The sequence below is a fragment of the Mustela nivalis genome, assembly GCF_964662115.1.
Source record: "Mustela nivalis genome assembly, chromosome: 12".
NCBI lineage: Eukaryota > Metazoa > Chordata > Mammalia > Carnivora > Mustelidae > Mustela > Mustela nivalis.
In genome coordinates this window covers 28,175,586-28,195,058 of record NC_139031.1, presented here as the reverse complement: position 1 = coordinate 28,195,058, position 19,473 = coordinate 28,175,586, and the positions used below count along the sequence as shown (strand labels likewise).

Here is a 19,473-nt window from a genome sequence, read left to right as displayed (position 1 = left end):
AAAGAGCAGCCCATCCATGGGTGCCCATCACCAGCGGCGGGTGCTCCAAAAGCAGGAGAGCCCCACCTCCCTCCCCTCTTCCTAGAGCTGGACGTCTTCGAGCAGCATGAACTCCCTTCTAACTTCCTGCGGCCTCATCCTAGCCGCCTCTCTCAGGTCCAGCTTCTCAGCCTGCGACTAGGTGACAGTATTGGATCCGGATCCGCCTCACTTTGTCAAGCTTGCGGTCTTCCATTCAGGGGGAAGGAAGAGGAAGCTTCACTTGGCATATCTAGCTTGGTAGGAAGCCTTACGCTTCATGAAGCCGATCCTTTGCCCCAACTGGTTCAGTTCTCTCTGTGCATGCTTTATTCATCAGAACCCCTGGGGCAGGGAGGGGAGCGGAGTACGAAGGGTAAGATTCCAGGACCGAACCCCACCCTAGACTGCCAACAATTCCTATAAGATTAAGATACGCTGAGGGCCAAATCAGTTCCTGAAGGAAAACTCCTTCCAGCCGAAACCGGCCATAACTCAGTCACCCTATAAGGCAAATATTAGTTCTCTCCCCAAAACAGCATTAAAAAGTGGCTCCACTGTATTTATCTGGTGCTGCTTTCATGAGTGTGCCCCGGGGACTGCAGACAATACGCTGGTGCTAACGTAGCAACTGGAATCTTTTACCCCGTCGGCTGGACTCAGGCTCTGTTCTGGCACGTGGCCCAGTATATCAATATTGTGGTTTTCAGCCCATTCTGGAAGCTGCTTCCCTAAGCCATGTGACAGCCCCCAAAATTGGTCTGGCACCAGAAGACTTCATCAGATTGCGAACTTGAGAGCCTCCAGTCGGCTGTTTTTGTAGTGATGCCTCCCTTCGTAATCATTAACAGAAGTGAGGGGCTGCGGTTGTAGCACACCTCACACCTAGTGTGCAGTTTGTGTTTATGTCTCGGAGCCCTCGTAAATCTCCTCGGCTTGGAGCCCTTGCGAACTCAAATGCAAGTATTCTCCGGAGGGAGACTCCAGGAAGAGTCTGAGTTATTAGCCCAGCTCCACAAACTTACCTGGAAGGAGCACATGGCACACTTACAGATGTGTCAGAAAGATTTAAGAGTATCCGTCTATTTACTGATTTTAACGCTCGCAGAGACTGAAGCTGTGAGTGCTCTAGACGGAACCATCTGGTGGTCGTGGCAGAACTGGTGCGAATCACATGGCACAAGCCAACGCAACGTGCTAGGTACAAGTCTTGGCAAATTTCCAATTGAAAAGTGGTGAATTAGTAGATTATGTCAATGCTGACAGCTCTTAACATAATGCTTTATTGATTCCACTGTTATGAGAAATTCCTTGTCTGTTAAAACAGCAACCACACAACCATTGTTGAATGCCCAGTACATACTCAGCCTTGTGAGCAAGGGTGGGGCGGGGTGGGGGAAGGCCACAACAAAATTACTCATACACTTGGATTTGAAGACATTTACAGCCTATCTGGTGACTTACAATTAAAGCACATAAAAATATCTGAGAGCAAAAGTAATTCATGTGACAAATTTCCTGGTAGGCTCCTCAGATGATATAGGAACCAGTCAGAGAGGGGCATCAATACTGTCCACTGTGGAAGGCTTCCTGAAGAAGAGGTAGGTGGGTTTAGGGAACTAAAAAAGGGAAGAGAAGAAAATTCTAGGCATGGAGGCAGTGCTTCTCAGGAAACTGAAGTAGGAATATGCAGGCCCCACTTATGGGAAAGGGGAGGAGAAGTTGGGCTGCCTACGAAGACTGAATGTGCCGAAATCAAGTGAATTTAATCAGAAACGACTGCTCTGGTCAAATCCTGAGTGAAGGATTTAGAACTCAAACCAAAGGATTTGAAACGTAAGTGAGAGTAACTAGAAAGTCGTGAAGGATTTCAGTCATGAGAGTGAAAAACCAAAGGTCGGGTTTAAATGTGATACACCTCTGTGCGGACAGAGACCCGAGTGAACCCCAAACACTGTTAGCTGCTTGGCCAGACTTAACCGCCACTCCAACACGTGACCCACCCACAAGGAGGCCAGTAGCCAGTGGTGGAACGTGAGCGGCAACCTTGAATACAAAAGCAACTTTGGCACGGGCTGATGTTTAACTGGTCTTTTACCGGCAGGGATATTTATTACGTCAGATCAAGTTTAGTCATTTGACCCAGCAGTAAGAATAAGATAGACACAGGCAAATCTTTCTAAAGGACTCTTCCCTCCAAAGTTTTCTCCCTTAAAAGTCAAGGTTGCTCAATTTTACTAAAAAGGAAAAGAAGAGACAATTTGTTTTTTCCATTATAGACAGCCCAGGGATGGCTCGTATCAATAGTAATTTAAAAAACGTAAATTCCGGATTTTTTTTAAAGATTTTTTTTATTTATTTTACAGACAGAGATCACAAGCAGGCAGAGAGGCAGGCAGAGAGAGAGGAAGGGAAGCAGATTCCCTGCTGAGCAGAGAGCCCGATGTGGGGCTCGATCCCATGACCCTCAGTCCATGACCTGAGCTGAAGGCAGAGTCTTAACCTACTGAGCCACCCAGGCGCCCCAAATTCTGGAATTTTGAAGTAGTTTTCCTGACAACTTATTAAAATCTATAATAACTCACTCGAGTTGCTTTGTTTTACAAAATTCAAAAAAAAATTTTTTTTTTTTTTGAAAAGAGAGGTTGAGAGAATCAATATTCTCCAGGTCTTTCAGTTTTGTGTGTTTTGCTTCCCTGTGCCCTCTGGCAATAGTGACCTCTCTCTCTCTCTCTCTCTCTCTCTCTCTCTCTCATTCGTCAGGGATGGTCTTTTATTCCCTCATTCCGAAAAGATAGTGTAAATCATACAAATACCACTAGAAATAGGCCACTTCTCTTCTTCAGCCTCAATTCTTAGGACAAGTAGAAAAAAAAATGTTGGCTTTCATACTTGGGGAGATTTAAACAGAAGACAACATCCTTTTTCAACTCCCGCTCTTCCTACTGATTCTGCCCCTGGTGTCACCTCTGCAGCTCCAAGTCCGTCACTGTTGCTGGCTTTTCAGGCCACCAAAGGACAACAGGACATCCAGAATGCCATTCTCGGCCCCCCCCGCACCTCCCCCCCCCCCCCGACAGCCACAGTCACAAGCCTGTGCTCTGTTCCACACACTGATAGCCTCCAGGTGAAATTTAAAATAGAATGGATGGGGACCCAGTTATGTAAAAAGTCACCTCTGGTCTTCTGTTCTATCGTGGGAGTTAAGACCAGCTGGGGTGCTTCTGGTATCAGTTTCCAGAACATAAGTCTCTGTGATCTGCAGCAGAAATTCTTACAACGGGGCCCTTAGAAGTCTCGTTCTCTGATGGATTGCCAGAGGCAGAGTCCAAGGCATATCTGTGCAGGCAGACTTTTTTGCTGAGTTTCCCAGGGACGGAGAGAAGACTACCAGAAGGAACAGGCTCCTCTGGGCTCTACAACTAATAATCTACAACTGCACTGAGTGGGCAGTAGGATTTATTACCAGGCAACGCCTTATCAGTGGGCCCAGCTCGTCAAAGATGACTCCGGTCACGACAGATTCAGTCACTTAAGAGAGCCCTTTGGGATGAATGAATGAGCTTGAGATCTGGCTTTCTCCTCCTAAATATCCTTTTCCAGAATACAGCTCAAAACTCCGTACCCTGCTAGGAAAACAGGTTCAAATACACAATCTCCTTGTGGAATCAAGAAGCTGTAGATGCTCCGGTGACCTGTGCAAACTTGGGAGTCCCATGGTGCTTTTCTTAGCATTGATCAAATTTTAGGTAGCTGGGATCCGATCATGAGATGACATTGTATCAGTTGGTATTTTGAAGGATGAATGGTATGATCTTTGCAATGTTTTATAGAGATGGGTACCTGAAACTTGGAAATGCGCAGAACACAGTAAACCATCAGGTCATATTCGATTGGCTAGTTAATATTTTGTCCTCCCTCCAAATTATGAAACTGAAAATAATAAATAGGAAAGAAGGCTCCTGCCTGCTACTTAAAAAATTAAAATTTTGAAATGTGCATTTATGCATATGTTTGGATTTCACCCATCGTTTACTTTATTTCTCTCTGAATAGTATAAACCTCACTCATGATAGTAGAAATGAAACACTTTATATTAGACATATAAATTAGATTATGAAAGACCCCTCACTTTCTTGTCCCAGAATAAATAAAATATCTGTGACTTCCTTTATCCTTTAATAAAATTTCATATGACCTGACAAGATTATAACGTAAAGTTCAACTGTTTAAAAAGATTTCTGCAATTAAGAGAATTCGTTTTCACTGAAATTCAGAAACAAAATTTGAACTGAAGCCAAAAACTGGGGGTTAAAAAACTCTAGCTTGTGCCATCCTGGAAACTGGGCCATCACTCAGGTGGACATGCCTTGTCAATGACTAAGGTTTCTTCCTTCTGGGAGTGCAAATCCACCAGCAAATCCACTAGTCACCTCCCCCCATTACCACACACCCACACAACACAAACACACACACATTGAACCACACACACACAACCTCCCTCCCTCCAGCCCTACTGGAACCTAGTAGGAGATTGAGATCTGAAAGAGAGTTTGTTGTCCTCTTAAAGGTGAGAAAACCGAGGCTCAATGGTGACATTAATTGCCTAAGATTGTAACTGGCTGACAGGTGGGCACCTCAACCACCCAATTCACCCATTGCTGTCTGCACGGCTCCTATTGGCCCCATAGAAACCAGAGAGCGAAGAGAGGGCAAAGGGCAGAAGTCTGTGTGGACTGACATCTGTCTCAGTGAGACCCCCGTAATAGAGACCCACTGTGGGGTTTATCTTCAGAGAACAGAATTTCTCTCTTTTCTTTTCTTTCTTTTTTTTTTTTTTAAGATTTTATTTATCCATTTGACAGAGAGAGAGATCACAAGTAGACAGAGTGGCGGACAGAGATAAGGAAGCAGGCTCCCTGCCGAGCAGAGAGCCCGATGCGGGGCTCCATCCCAGGACCCTGGGATCATGACCTGAGCCGAAGGCAGAGGCTTTAACCCACTGAGTGACCCAGGCACCCCCAGAACATCTCTTTTGACGGAGATATCTGTGAGCTGTGACGTAAAGAACCATGGGGCACAAAAGAGAAATTTAGATCCCGAGGCCTAGTGATGTGGGATTTAATCAGGGAAAAAAAAAATTGTGAATCAGATTAGGCAGCAGTCTATGTGGTAGAAAGAACAAGGCCTCTAAAATAAGAGTGAATTTTGATTCCCCTACTTCTTAGCTGAGTGACCTTGAGAAAGTGTTTAACCTTTCCAAATTCATTTTTTTAATCTATAAAATAGTACCAGTGGGGTGGGGTAGGGTTGAAATTTTATGTGGAGAGAAAAAGGAGATTGAATGTTGGAGGCACTTGTGAGGGTTTCAGTGCATGAGTTCACAATGCCTGGCAGGGGGAAAAAAAAAAAAGCCCCCAAATGTCTGTTCATTGAATGAAAAGGGTATTTCTTCAACTCTACCCACTCCTGGAAATAAGTATCCTTTGCTTTAGAAGTATGAACAGAATAATCCCTAAGTATTAATGGTTTCCCCTCCCCCATCTCCCCAAAGAGGAAGTCACTTCTCTTGTTTCATTGTTTAGCCCACTTAGCTATGTGCCCAGGGCGTTCCTCGTCACATTAATCCACTCAATAACTTGTGTTCAAAACCAAGATTTCATGCACTGGGCCCAATGACGGGGATACAGCACAGAGTGCTCCATGATCCCCCCCTGGAGAGGCTCACAGAATAAAGTGAGCTTGGATGAAAGTTCTGATTTTGAGCGAGGCCACTAGCCATTAGCCAAAATATTTCTGGATCAGTAACTACACCCTATCATCAACTTGACTCTCTAAAAATTACAATGTGGCTTTAGGACCTGGTACATGGTGTTCACTCAACAAATGTTTGTTGGATAAAGGAATGAATGGGATAGGATGGGAATTTCAGTGCGCTTTTCCTGCTCTGGACTTCTATAGGAGCTGTGCAGCCAATAAAATCCTTTATTTGAGGAGAATGCAAGCAAAGCCAATCTTTTATTTGAATAAGTTTGGATTATGGCACCCACTAAGCTGGTATGTCTAAACTGAGAATTGACTGCCATTTCAGAAGTCCTGTAGGGAGCAGGTGACCACTCTCAGAAAAGTTTTGTGTCACCGACAAGGAGAGCAAGGCTTCCGGATACCAAAGCTAAATGACACTTGCCGTCACAGTTTTGGCAGAGGTCTTCTATCCTGAAAAACACTGGTTAGCTAACCTTCCTAAACCGCCAGCCACCAGATATTCTCTGGCTTCTGAACTCTCTTTGGCTCCAAAGAGTACCTCACTGGATTCTATCCTCTCCTGCACTGAAATCTCAAATTCTTTTGTTTTAGATTTGTCTCTATGGCTGGCTTGTGAACTTAAGGGAAGGGATATGGTCCTTATAAATTCCACCCTCCCCCAGCACTGGGCACACGTAGGCATTTAGTAAGTCAGTTTCTAAAACGTGCCTTCAGTGTGTAGCCCTGTCCAAGGTCTCCACGTGAGCCATCATATGGACTCGAGATAAGGATAAGGACGCAAGCCTCATCTCTTCGAAAGCTCTCCGAGAAGCTCTCTCCCGCATTCCTTCTCTGCCCTCCACCTTCTGACAGTGCTCTCAAAGAAGACTGCCGAAAATAAGACAAACCGGGAAAACGAAATCCCGTAACACAATTTAAATATGGTAGATTAGACACTAGGCCAGAACCTTCTCTTTCGCTAAAAATAACTATTTAAACGACGACAACCCCAAGCTCGACAGCATTTCCCCCGTCTCAAGTCTCCTGACACATGGAGACCTCAAGCAGAGTGTGGGAAGGTCAACTTGTTTGTGTCTGACCCAAAAGGATTCCTCTCCAGCGAGGTGAAGGAGAGGAAAGAAACGGGGCAGTGAGATTTTCCAGCCACTCCACCCAGAGGGTAATTAATCCGAAGGCGAGCAGGGTGGGTGGAACGCAAACATCTCCCATTCGACCCACGCCTTCCCCCAGGGTTGCTAAGACAGAAGCGGCCCTAGCCGTCTTCTGGTTGAATCCATACCCCTCCCGCAGGGCCCCGCTCGCGGAAGACCGTGACAGGAGGAAAGGTCGAGAACACACCCGGGTCTGGACGCGCCGTCCGGGAGCCGCGGGCCCGGGCGCCCCCCGCGGAGCCCGCTCGCAGCCAATGGGAGCCTGAGGTCCGGGGATGATGAGATGCGGGGCCGAGGCTGGGCCAATCAGGCTCCAGGCGCGGCCAGGGGGAGGAGATGGGAGGAGAGGCCGGGGGCGATGGAGACAGGGCTACATCAACACAAGTTTCTCACCTATTCCGGCGAGGGACGCTCCCGCACCTCCTGCACCCCTCAAGCTCGTCGCAGGAGGAGGGCCCCAGGCTCCTTTCTCCACCTCCTCTCACTGCTCCCTGCGAGCCAGGGGAAGGCTGCGGAGAGCCCCTACCACCGCTGGCCTTCTTTTTATGTTGTCTGCAGGGGGAAAGAGGGCGACGGACAACTCGGTGCTGGGGAACTGACCTCTGGCTCGGCGGGCCTCTGGGGAGGGAGAGCAGAGGAGTGGCTGGGGCTGGGGGACTCCATGCGGGGGCCATGGACAGAGCGGCGCTCCTGGGACTGTCGCGCCTGTGCGCGCTGTGGGCAGCCCTGCTCGCTCTGTTCCCCTGCGGAGCCCAAGGAAATTGGATGTGAGTATGGGGGCAGTAGGGGCGCACGCGGGTTGTGGCATAGGGGTGCCCAGCTTCAGGGAACTTTCAGTTGAAGAGGGGAAGCAAGATGGGGGTTCCTAGGGCAGATGACCCAGTTTTCGGGAAAACATCTGGGATTGGAGAGGAGAGCTGGGGAGCGGCTCACGCTAGGGACCGCGGTGTCTTACAGGTGGTTGGGCATCGCCTCCTTTGGGGTTCCGGAGAAGCTGGGCTGCGCCAACTTGCCGCTGAACAGCCGCCAGAAGGAGCTGTGCAAGAAGAAACCGTACCTGCTGCCGAGCATCGGAGAGGGCGCGCGGCTGGGCATTCAGGAGTGCAGGAGCCAGTTCAGACACGAGAGGTGGAACTGCCTGGTCACCGCCGCCGCCTCGCCGGGTACCAGCCCTCTTTTTGGCTACGAGCTGAGCAGCGGTAAGTCCCGGGACCCTCCGGGATGGAGCGGGATGGAGGGCGACAACTCCTCCAAGTTACAGTAAACAGAGTAGCGCTTGCGTGGTCCGTCGCTCTCTAAATCCCAAAAGAGGTCCTTTCGTGGACGAGAACTGGGGGTGACGGAAGCCAGGCCCGGGTGCAGGTGCGGTCCTGGAGGGGGGTGACCCCCCCGGGTCCGGAGCCGGGCGCTAGGAGCTGTAGCTCTTCCTCCTTCCCGCGGCGCCGGGCGGGAGTTACAGAAAAACTGACACTCCACCCGGCCGACCCCTCGGACCCCGTAGCGCCCCCCTACGTGGGTGACCAGCTGGAGAAACATGATGTCGGCAGCAGGGAATGCTGCCGCCGCATCTGCTTTGATTTAAGCAGCGCCGCTGCGCACGGAGCCCTGGACAAGGGGCTAATTGCAGCGAAGCCTCGCGTTTGTTGGCACCTCGGAGCGCGGGGTGGACAGAATAATGCTGGTTTCTAAAGGGAGTGTCCTGGGCAACTCAAGGTGCGGCTCTCCCGAGCACGACTACTTTGGCTCTCCCCTCTGTTCTCTTTCCCTTCTCTATCTTCTCTCCTCGTTGCACACCCGCGGCGCGGGAAGCTGCAGTAAAAGTTCCGCTTCCACGTGCCTGGTTACTCGGTAGGGATAAAGGCACAGGGAACCAGGATTGTTCTAGAAATCTCAGCAGATTCAGAGAGTTCTAGAACCTGGGAGCCGAAAGATTCGTTGTTGTTTTTCGCATTCGTTTCCTTTCTCCCTCCTCCTTGGACCCTTCTCCACACGTCCCCTGCACACATCGCCGCCAAAGCATTGCGCTTGCCCCGCTGCGTTTTGGGCGGCACGCCCTTCCGAAGGAACCCTGACCCCCGCGGCAGAAAAAAAGAAGCGAAGAAGGAAGAAGGGGGGGGGGGGGAAGGAGGAGGAAGAAGGAAGAGAGAGAAGGAGGAGGAAAAGGAGAAGGAAAAGGAGGGAGAACAGGAGGGGGAGGAGGAGGAGAAAAAGAAGAAAAAAGTTTCAGTTGCTGAAATGCAGAACATCAGCTGTTGAAAAGGTTTATTGGACAACGGGCATGCAACTCTACTCTAATCTTAACATCTCAAAAGAAAAAAGGTCACCTGCTGAGCCTCTTCTAGTCCATTTTGCTAATGTTTTGATGGGACTTTAATTTGCAAAGAGTTTAGCTCTCTTTATTGTAGGTGTGCTAAATATGTATTTAGTGATTGTCTATAATAATTCTTTTTTATTTTTCTGGTGACATTTCAATCCTTTCATTGTCTTTCAGCCTGTAAAAGGATGAGCTAGTTATATATAAGATATTTAACTGTTTAATATTAATATTTGTGATTATTTATAATATCTTCCTTTAAAAAAAAAAAAAAGAACGGTCTTTGACATGAAAGTAAACTGTAACATCTACTGATTGCTTTGGCCTTTGCTTAATCCTAATTTGCATACCAGCGTACAACATACAAACAAAACTCACACCAAATTTTTCAGCGTGTTTCATGAGAACACTTTCAAAATGATAAATTTTTAAAAAGTAATCTGGACTCTTTTGGGCATTGTATTACCATTTGCGGTATCCATGCAGAGAATTTTAAATTCGACACATGTTTATTGAACTTTTATTGTCTATTAAGCACAGAGCTAGGTGTTGGCATATTTTTTAATTTTAAAAATAAACAGATGATTCTAAGGTGTGAAGACAATTTATGATACACAATATATAACCCCCCCCAAGTGAAATACTGAAAATTAATGTTGCTTTTTTGAAAGATTGAAACACTATGAAATCGTCCTTCCTAAATATGTCCTCATTAAAAGTATCCATTGAAAGCAATTGAAAAACAGCTTCCCTGCTAAGAGGATGAACAGGAAGCTTTGTTGTGAACATAAACAGACAGTTTGGCTCTTTCATTCAGCAATTTATGTTTTGTTCTAGGCACCAAGGAAACAGCATTTATTTATGCTGTGATGGCAGCAGGCCTGGTGCATTCTGTGACCAGGTCTTGCAGTGCAGGCAACATGACCGAGTGCTCCTGTGACACCACCTTACAGAACGGCGGTTCAGCAAGCGAAGGCTGGCACTGGGGGGGCTGCTCCGATGATGTCCAGTATGGCATGTGGTTCAGCAGAAAGTTCCTAGATTTCCCCATCAGAAACACTACAGGAAAAGAAAGCAAAGTACTTTTAGCAATGAACCTGCACAACAACGAAGCTGGAAGGCAGGTACGTATCAGAAAATGGAATGAAATCTAGTTCCTTTAAGTAAATAACACTAGGATTACACTTCTGAATGCATCTGTCCAAATGACTTGAAAAACATACAGTTGTAGTCTGAGAAATATATATGTCATATATATGTATAATATGTATGTGTGTTTATTATATATGGATAACTTCTACATTGATTTAGTTTCAGTTCTCCATCTGATAGGAGTTGAATCTGATTATAGAGTGTATTGGTGATTTTGTACTTTGTACACCCAGAACACCAATTATAAAATAATAGGCGTAGACGTGCCTTTGGGGTCATTTTGTTCCATTTGTGAGAGAGCCAGACTAACGTCTATAGAATCTGCCTTTCTAATGGGACTGAATCAAATTCCACCTCAAATTTGCATTTTGATTTTTTAAATCTATTTTTAGTGAGCAATGAACTCCCAAACATGTTATTGATATGTCCTTACATTCTCTAGCAAGCATTCTTGAATACATCCGGGAATATATAACTCTTAACTAACATTTTGGTAAAACAAAGTTTTTAAAAAGATAATTTGTTATTTTATTATAAAGTGACATAGATACATTGTAAAAATGATAACTGCAGATAAGAATCTAAGATATATGTATGAATACTTAAATATATGTAAGACTGAAGGGTAGGCAAATTTGAAGAACCACCATCTAATTAAACTTTTTTATGAATTCTGATTTTTCATATTAAGTTTTCTCAAAATGGAATCAATTTGTAACTTAATTTACCTTTTACATATTTATTTAAATGACTATTGACACCATAAAGTTTGAGCTCTACAACATAGCTGAATTACTTGGCAATTCACAGTGATTTTCCTAAAACAGTCCAAACTTTCTTATGAATATACATTTTCTATGTTGTAATAATCTTTTCAAGACAAGGAATATCAGCACATGTCCTACATTATTGTAATATCCAATAACCTGTAAAAGTCCCAAAGTAGTCATTGCAATCCTCCACAATCTCCTGAAATAAATTAAAACAAGTTGCCGTGTCTGTCAGGAATATTTAAAATACATGTTGCATTTGTTTTACATTTTTGGAATAAATGGAACCCACTTAGAATAGGTGCAAGTTTCAACCAGCTTTCTTTGCTTAACCGCTCCGGTTTATAATACAAAAACAGAAAACTCCATAAATGTTATTATCACCATAACACTTCAAATTCAAATCTGAATTTTCAATTCGATTTGAATATTGATATAAAATAGCAAAATAGAAAGTAGGAAAGTCAGTAAATATCTAGGTAGGTTTTTCATATTTTTATTTAGAAGCTTTAAAAGTTAGCTGATCACACTAGAGTAACTCTTGTTTAACATGTAGTTATGCACATATCTCTTCTCCTTAAGGTTTTGCATGAAAAAAAATTCGATGAATGGGGTCTGCTTCAATTTAAATATTCTCCAATAAAAATTATTTCTAACATATGACTATAAAAGAGGGTTAAATATATGTTTACATTTTTTAATGTATGTTCTTTAAAACTTTAGAATTAAAATGAGAAAAATACTAAAATAAGTCAAATTAATATATTTTAAAAACAAAAAATGAATATTGATTATCGATTTAGATCTTAAATCTTCTTTAGCTGTTCTTTAAACAATTTGGTAGAGCTTTTTAAAAATTTAACTAGAAAACAAAACTTGGAAATTGATGTCATAATTAATTCCCTTGAATAAAGATTATCCCCAAACTTGTGAGAAGGTCGGAAATATTCTGTGTTTTTATTAGTATCATTAGGCAGCTATTTAGTTTTATTCTGTCTCATGTGTTGTTTCAAATTAGGTAACAGTATTTGCCTCTGTAACTATTTGATCTTAAACTATTATTTATATTCTGAGTTTATTAAAAACATACAACCGTTTAGCATCAATTTTAATCCACTGTGTTTGTTGGCAAAAAACAATCTTCTCACATTACCGGGATTTCTGCCATTTTAATTATGCAGAAAACAATTCAGCCTAAATATATACATTCAGTTTTTGTCAATTTCAGGGTTCTCCCTACTGAATATTTTTGTTCCCCATTGGTCTAGATGGAATCTTAAAATATTACAAAATATTACCTGGACTGCTGTTTTTGTTGGTCTTTTTTCAGGAAGTATTACAACTCAAACATTTTTGTATTTTTCTTTCCACTGGTGGCCCAAAAAAAAAACCCGCCACCACCACCAGCACCAGCACCACAGCAACAACAAAAACCAACCAAGTTTGCAGGCTATTATCTAACAAGGAAGAACAACCAACTCCATTTTTAAAATTGGCAATTAAGATTTTAATCTAATAGGCATATTCTTCTGGGTAAAGTTCAAGGTCTGCATTCAATTGAGTTGATTTTCTTGGTCTCAAAATCCCAAACTCAAAATGTAGGAAAGCGTTCAGAGAAATGTGGGTACTGGCGCTTAGTAGTGCTATGAGCAGGATAGATGATTTTCTAACCGCTGACCTTAAGTACTCTGATTCCCACTTGGTTTCTGACACCATTCCTAAAGTTATGACTCCAAGAATAATTTTGCTGAATGGTGATTGGCTAACAGAATGATGTGATGTCTTCCAGGGGCAGAACTTCTGGGAATAATGTGACTTGGAATATTTATGGGTATTTCTTTTGGTGTGCTTAAAATATTTCCATTCTTCCCCTGTCCACCTCATAAACTTTTAAGTTTCCCTACCCCATAATTTGTTTTATGATGAGTAACTCAAAAAAGTGGGAGGGGCCCAACCCCAAATGTTCATTGACCTGTTTCAAGAATATTTATAAGCACTTGAACAACACATAAGTGTTTTGCCTTTCAGCAGGTTCAAATGTATTTTTGGACTGAAAGAGACAACATGGGTCAGAGGAATAGGAATTCTACATATAACCATCCAACCTTATGTCACCGTTTTCCTAAAAACTTAACCAGATCATCTGATAGTTGACAAAATGAACTGCTTATAACAAAATGTTCTGCAGCAGTTTTTTTGGGTCATTTCTATAAAGTTTGGATAAAACAATCATTGCCTGCTGGGTTACCTCGGAGTCAAAATGGTGGGGCCAGCAGTTCCACAGCCCATTTTTCAAGCAGTTTCTATTTTTACATTAATATTAATGATACATCTTTCCTATTTCAGTTCATTAGAAGTTTATCAAACCAAAACTTAACGCAAAGAGCCCAGTAAATTAAATGCTACCCTCCTAATTGCTCTCCCATAGTTTAAAAATATTCCACCAAAATGTGCACATCTGTTTGCAATAGTTCACAAAACATTCCTCTGTTAATATCGTTATAAACCCTAACAACTCAACTAGAGTAGAGAAAAGAATTTTCTCATAACCACATGCTACTCAGACAGTTGCTAGCCTTTTACTTTTCTTGTTAGCAGGAAAGGACTGCTATCACTACAGCCCAGAAGGGCTATTTGACATTAATTAAGAATCCTAGCTGAAAAGCTCAGAATATACCTTTTTGTGGAGTGTTCGTGCAAGTTCCTTAAACATACTCCATTTTCCACTTTCACTTTTCTCTGTTCTACTAAAATTCTCCTGTTGGATACAAAGACTTTAGATCATATATCGCCACCTGTACATTTTATCTTTTTTTTTTAAGATTTTATTTATTTATTTGACAGACAGAGATCACAAGTAGGCAGAGAGGCAGGCAGAGAGAGACAGAGAGAGAGGAAGAAGCAGGCTCCCTGCAGAGCAGAGAGTCCGATGTGGGGCTCTATCCCAAAACCCTGAAATCATGACCTGAGCCGAAGGCAGAGGCTTTAACCCACTGAGCCACCCAGGTGCCCCCACCTGTACATTTTAATGTAAAAGGCAAGTGTCTTAACCATGCTGTTTATTGTTGGTAAAACTGGAATAATATGTAAGTACATATTCACTAATGACCTACTGTGTGCAAGGCATTTCTTCCCACAAAACTAAATCAAGTAAAACAATTTATGAAGAGGTGCTCTGAGAAACAGCCAAGTTCTACAGTGTGTGTGTGTGTGTGTGTGTGTGTGTGTGAGATCTGCCCTAGAACTCTGCATTTCATCAAATTCTCCTAGTGGTAATTACATTGCTTTATTTTAATCCCTATTTGTCCAAGTTTCTTCCTTAGAGTGTTTTGGGTCTATAATCATTTAAATTGCATGTCAAGTTATTGGAATTCCTCTCCTTGAAGTTTATTTGGCTTTCTGTCCTAAACTATATACATATACATATATATATATATGATAAACTATATATAATATAAAATATATATGATAAAATGTAAGATATGTAGATGATGAAAATGCCATTTTTATACTTACTGTTAAGGACAAAAAGATAATGGAACTGAAAGGTAATAGAATAAAACTTCAAAATATCATCCCTGAAAAGTTACAACCAACTCCAGGTATTTAAAAGACCCTAGTTTTCCTCTGGCAGGAAAATCTTCCCAAAATTCCGATACACATTCAGCAGGTGGTACCATTAGATCTGAAAATCAGTCTCTCTTTTTATCTTTCAAACCAAGTAATATGTCACTCTGGGGACGGACACAGTTGTGGACTGAGGAATGGCAGGAGAACCCAGCAGGATCAAGGTCTCCCCATACTACTGATTCTCCTGGCAGTGACTCTTTTGCTAAAGGTGGTTTTCAATTCTTCCTTCCAATTCATATGACCAACAGAGAATGAGTTAAAACTTGTTCCAGTGAGCTGGACTAACCATTCCATAAGTATTTGGTGAGCATCTACTCTGTCTTCCGTGCTTTGCAAATTGGCAACACCATACGTGATGTCTGAACTGGTTAATGAAAGAAAAAGTCCGCCCCTCAGTAAGATTCTGAGCAAGAGCCGGCTTTAAATCACCAAGTGATGACTGGAAGGAATGCTGATCAGGTTTAAATACATAAACAGACATTCTTCGATTGTTGGCTTTCTTTGGACAATTTGTTTTGTTATTACCTAGCATTAACTGAGCTCTCTTATTCTCATATCCTTCAAGCCTTTAAAATCTGAACAAAAGTACACAGATTGCGTTCATTTGAACATTTATTTGCCTGGAGCCATTTGAAAAAATTGAAGTCTTTGTGGCTATCGAATGCCATAAATTTAAGCAAATAAGCGTTTGCGCCATACTTTATTTTTTGTTTGTGCCATACTTTATAAATTGCTCTCATTACCATTGAGAGGTATCTTTTGCCCTGTGTTAATAAGAAATAGACATAGCTACTTGCTTCTCCGTTTTGTGAATTCACAAAAAGCATATGTGCTCTCTTCTGTAAAGGACAGGGTTTAAATATTATTCCGTTTATTATTTTAAACACTAATAAGAAGTATCAAATATTACACAAATCAATACCATATGCTCTCACTCAAGGTTGCAACTATGATAAATTGTCCGAAATATTCTGTCTCATTAGATAGTTCAGAAACTCTAATTTGTTAGGAAACATAACATTCCACAAACATGTCAGTGTCGGGTTTAGTATAAAATAGCCAAGCATAAACCCTTGTCATTTTATAGTTTTGATAAGAAGTGTAAGTGGAATTTAAGCCGTGAAGTTTTTCCTTTCTTTGGTGCGATTACACACATAATTTCCACGTTATGGAGCGGACAGATCACTTTTTCATTTTACCCAGCATGTTGACAGACCGTCAACACGAGAGCTAGCCCTGGCGATTTATTAATCTGCTCTGCCATCCTCTGGGGACTGAAGGAAGCTGTGCTGACTAGCCCAGTGGTGTAAGACAGCAGAACCCTAAAGTTCTTGAAATCTCTACATTGCCTTTGCCCTGTTAGCCCCTTTTCACATTTTTCTCTCAACTCTTCCTGTACTACCTTCTTCTTCCGGAGAGGGGATATTTATTTAGATTCTAATGTGGGCCAGGCAGTGGGCTCTTACGGATATATGTAATTTCATTGAATTCCTCAGTCTGAATAAACCAAACTCTGCACTTTGAATTGAAGAGTTACATACATATATTACCCCTCTGCTACGAGGGGATGGTGCTACCGATCCATCAGGAATAGGACATATGTTTTGAGTTAATTTTCCAGAAGAGGGGAAGAATGTGCTGGGAGCAACCACATTCTCCAGCCCCTTCTCCTTCTGACCAACTTAAGTTGATTAGTCAGGGTTTCTCATGTGGTCTGTGACCAGAGGATAACGCGGTTCCCACCCACCCACCCCACGCCCACGTGAACGAAAGGACTTTTACAGTGATCGAACCGGGAAGCTCTCAGTTCCGTAGATCTCATGCTTAGATGCCCGTTAGGATCATCTGAGCAGTTTTATGGAAGCGCCGCTGCCCAGACGGCACCTCTGTGGGTTAAGTCAGAATCTCAGAGATTAGAGCCCCTGTTATTAGTTAAATTCCCCTGATGCTTCTGTGCACGTGCGCGCCCACGACACCTGCCCTCTCAGTGCTTCTCCAACCTTAATGCGTGTAGGAGTCACCGGAGAATCTTATTAAAATGCAGATTCTGGTGCTGTGCGTCTGCAGTGGGGCCTGAGAGTCTGCATTTCCCACGAGGGATGTCGGTGCTGCAGGTCCACGAACCGCGCACTCTTAGTTGCAAGGTGATTGGTGTCGAACAGGGAAGTATGCGTGGGCATTCTCTCACACCCAGAATTCTACAAAGAAATGGAAATAGAAGTGGTTTCCCTCTATTGTCTCAGATCGCCCCCAGTAACAGTAGCAGCCCGGACCACCACTTCAAGACTTGGGAGTATTTGCTTGGCAGGGTCAAGAGAAGAACAGAACACCTGACCCCTGAAGCAACTGTAAAGAGCCTTCATGTTCAAAGCGATCACCTTTAGGCAGGACTAAGCAGACTCAGAAAGTGAAGGGATGAGGTCAAGTCGAGCTTCGGGTGCGGGGGCGGGGATGCGGGGGAACCCTTCACGAATGCTATTTAATACCATTACGGTTGGTTTCAGGCTGTCGCCAAGTTGATGTCCGTGGATTGCCGATGTCACGGAGTTTCCGGCTCCTGCGCTGTGAAAACGTGCTGGAAAACTATGTCTTCTTTTGAAAAGATTGGCCACTTGTTGAAGGATAAGTACGAAAACAGTGTCCAAATCTCGGACAAAATAAAGAGGAAAATGCGCAGAAGAGACAAAGATCAGAGGAAAATACCCATTCGCAAGGATGATCTCCTCTACGTTAATAAGTCTCCCAATTACTGTGTCGAGGATAAGAAACTAGGGATCCCCGGGACCCAAGGCAGAGAATGCAACCGCACGTCGGAGGGCGCGGACGGCTGCAACCTCCTTTGCTGTGGCCGAGGCTACAACACCCACGTGGTCAGGCACGTGGAGAGGTGCGAGTGCAAGTTTATTTGGTGCTGCTACGTCCGCTGCAGGAGGTGTGAAAGCATGACTGACGTCCACACTTGCAAGTAGCCCCTCCGGCCAGCCTCTCACCGTGCAGGCCTGGTGAAGCTGACCCCTGCCTCCTCTAAGTCCCAGACCCTGGCGCTTGGCGCTGAGCTCCCTTTACCCAACGGATAGCCGATCACACACAGAGCGTGTGGCTTTGCGGGGAGGAAGGAGCAGAGTTGACAAAGATTAGGTTCATTTTTTTGCTGGTTTAGAAATATATATTGACACACCAGGAAGATAATCTGACTCCTGAACAGGAAAGAACAGGAAGAAGCCTTCATGCGGGAAGACCTGGTCCATATTCAGGATAAGATCCTGGATTGTGGAACTCAGCTGTGGAACTCAGCAGTAGTGGGGGAATATGAGGCATTTTTGAAAGACACTTCTTCTAGCAGCAAGGAACAGTAAACAGGATCTCCTTTATCCTCTCACCATTTTAGATGAAGAAATCATACAGTTCGCTCATAGAAACAGATGCTGGAAAGTTAACAGAAGTACTGGGTGCTTAGTTTCCCTTTCATGCATTTCAAAAGAAGGGCAATCAAAACGAATTTCCCTTAGTGATACTGTGTGCCTAGAAAGTGTTTGCTAGAGATGTTTAGTGACAAAAGGGAAGTATGTAAACGTAAAAAGTAAAATGTATGGTTTGGATTTTAAGTGCCTTTTAACTAGGAGAATTTATCTAGAAAAATTTCAGTCAGATATACAGCACTTTTCCTATCCTTGGCTTCATTTTTTTAAAAATTTAAATTCAAGTGAGTTAACATGTAGTGTTGTTGGTTTGTTCTTTAATGATAGACCTGTTGCTACTCTTAAAACCCCAGCTCAGAAATAATGGGGAAGAGAGGGATCTTAAGAGCAGGAGGGAAAATTAAAGGTAAAAACATAAAGGGCTCTCATACATTGTAAGGGGAAGCACCCTTTAAATGTGTAAAAACAGTATTTTGTATAGTATTTTGCTAAAAAAAGTTATATATTTTGTAAATACAGTATTTAAGTTATATGATATATATTGACACTTAAGACACTTATTGCCAAAGCCCAAGAGCAAGGGCAATAAAATTATCTCAGAAATAAGATTAGCTTCTGTTACTTTCCATACCTTTTTTTAAATGTTGAAAAGAAGTTAATTGAGTAGTTAGTTATATGGATGTGTTTTTCTTGTCAAAATGACAATTTTAGATGTTATAGGTTAAAATATGCTGCAAAATACTGAGAATTGTGTTATTTCAGCAGATTAGTTAAGTTCTGCTTTTAATTAGTTATGTTTAACTTGTAAGGTTATTATAATAAATTATGCAGTAAAAGTGTTAACTGGTAAGAGAATCTAAATCAAAATAATGATCAATTTGTGGATTTGATATTCTGGATATTTATTTTATTATATGTAATGCTGCATTTCCATGTGAATGTTGAATGGTATCTCTAAGTTTAGGATCCACGCATGTATATTCATCATATTTTACAAGGTTCCTGGTAGATATTACAGGGCTATATTTAAGGTTGTGTTTAAATGTAGATGCTTATGTTTTTTATGAATTGTTAAACATTTCAGTATTATATAGGGAAAATTTCTAAATTCAGAAAGGACAAAGAAAGAATATTCTTTTTCTTATTATAAAGAAATGTTTCCTTGTCCACAGGTCTCATTCTTTTGCCTTTTCATTTTATTTACCAAGGCAGAGCAATTATTAGTGAAAAAAAGAGAAAACCCATGGAAAACA

General features: G+C 42.7%; 1 protein-coding gene across 1 annotated transcript; it reads left to right on the top strand.

Moving 5' to 3' along the window:
• The first annotated feature begins 7,394 nt into the window (after positions 1–7,394).
• WNT16 (Wnt family member 16) lies at positions 7,395–19,387 on the top strand. Its single transcript, XM_082693319.1, has 4 exons — positions 7,395–7,702; positions 7,893–8,134; positions 10,087–10,373; positions 17,306–19,387. Exons 1-4 carry the CDS (start codon positions 7,608–7,610, stop codon positions 17,768–17,770), a joined length of 1,089 nt encoding a protein of 362 aa, XP_082549445.1. The 5' UTR covers positions 7,395–7,607; the 3' UTR covers positions 17,771–19,387.
• The last annotated feature ends 86 nt before the right edge of the window (positions 19,388–19,473 follow it).

Coding starts and splice junctions, on each gene's coding strand:
- WNT16 (XM_082693319.1), top strand. CDS start 7,608: ATGGACAGAGCGGCGCTCCTGGGACTGTCGCGCCTGTGCGCGCTGTGG. Junction 8,135..10,086: donor TGGCTACGAGCTGAGCAGCG/GTAAGTCCCGGG, acceptor GTTTTGTTCTAG/GCACCAAGGAAACAGCATTT. Junction 10,374..17,305: donor ACAACGAAGCTGGAAGGCAG/GTACGTATCAGA, acceptor GGTTGGTTTCAG/GCTGTCGCCAAGTTGATGTC.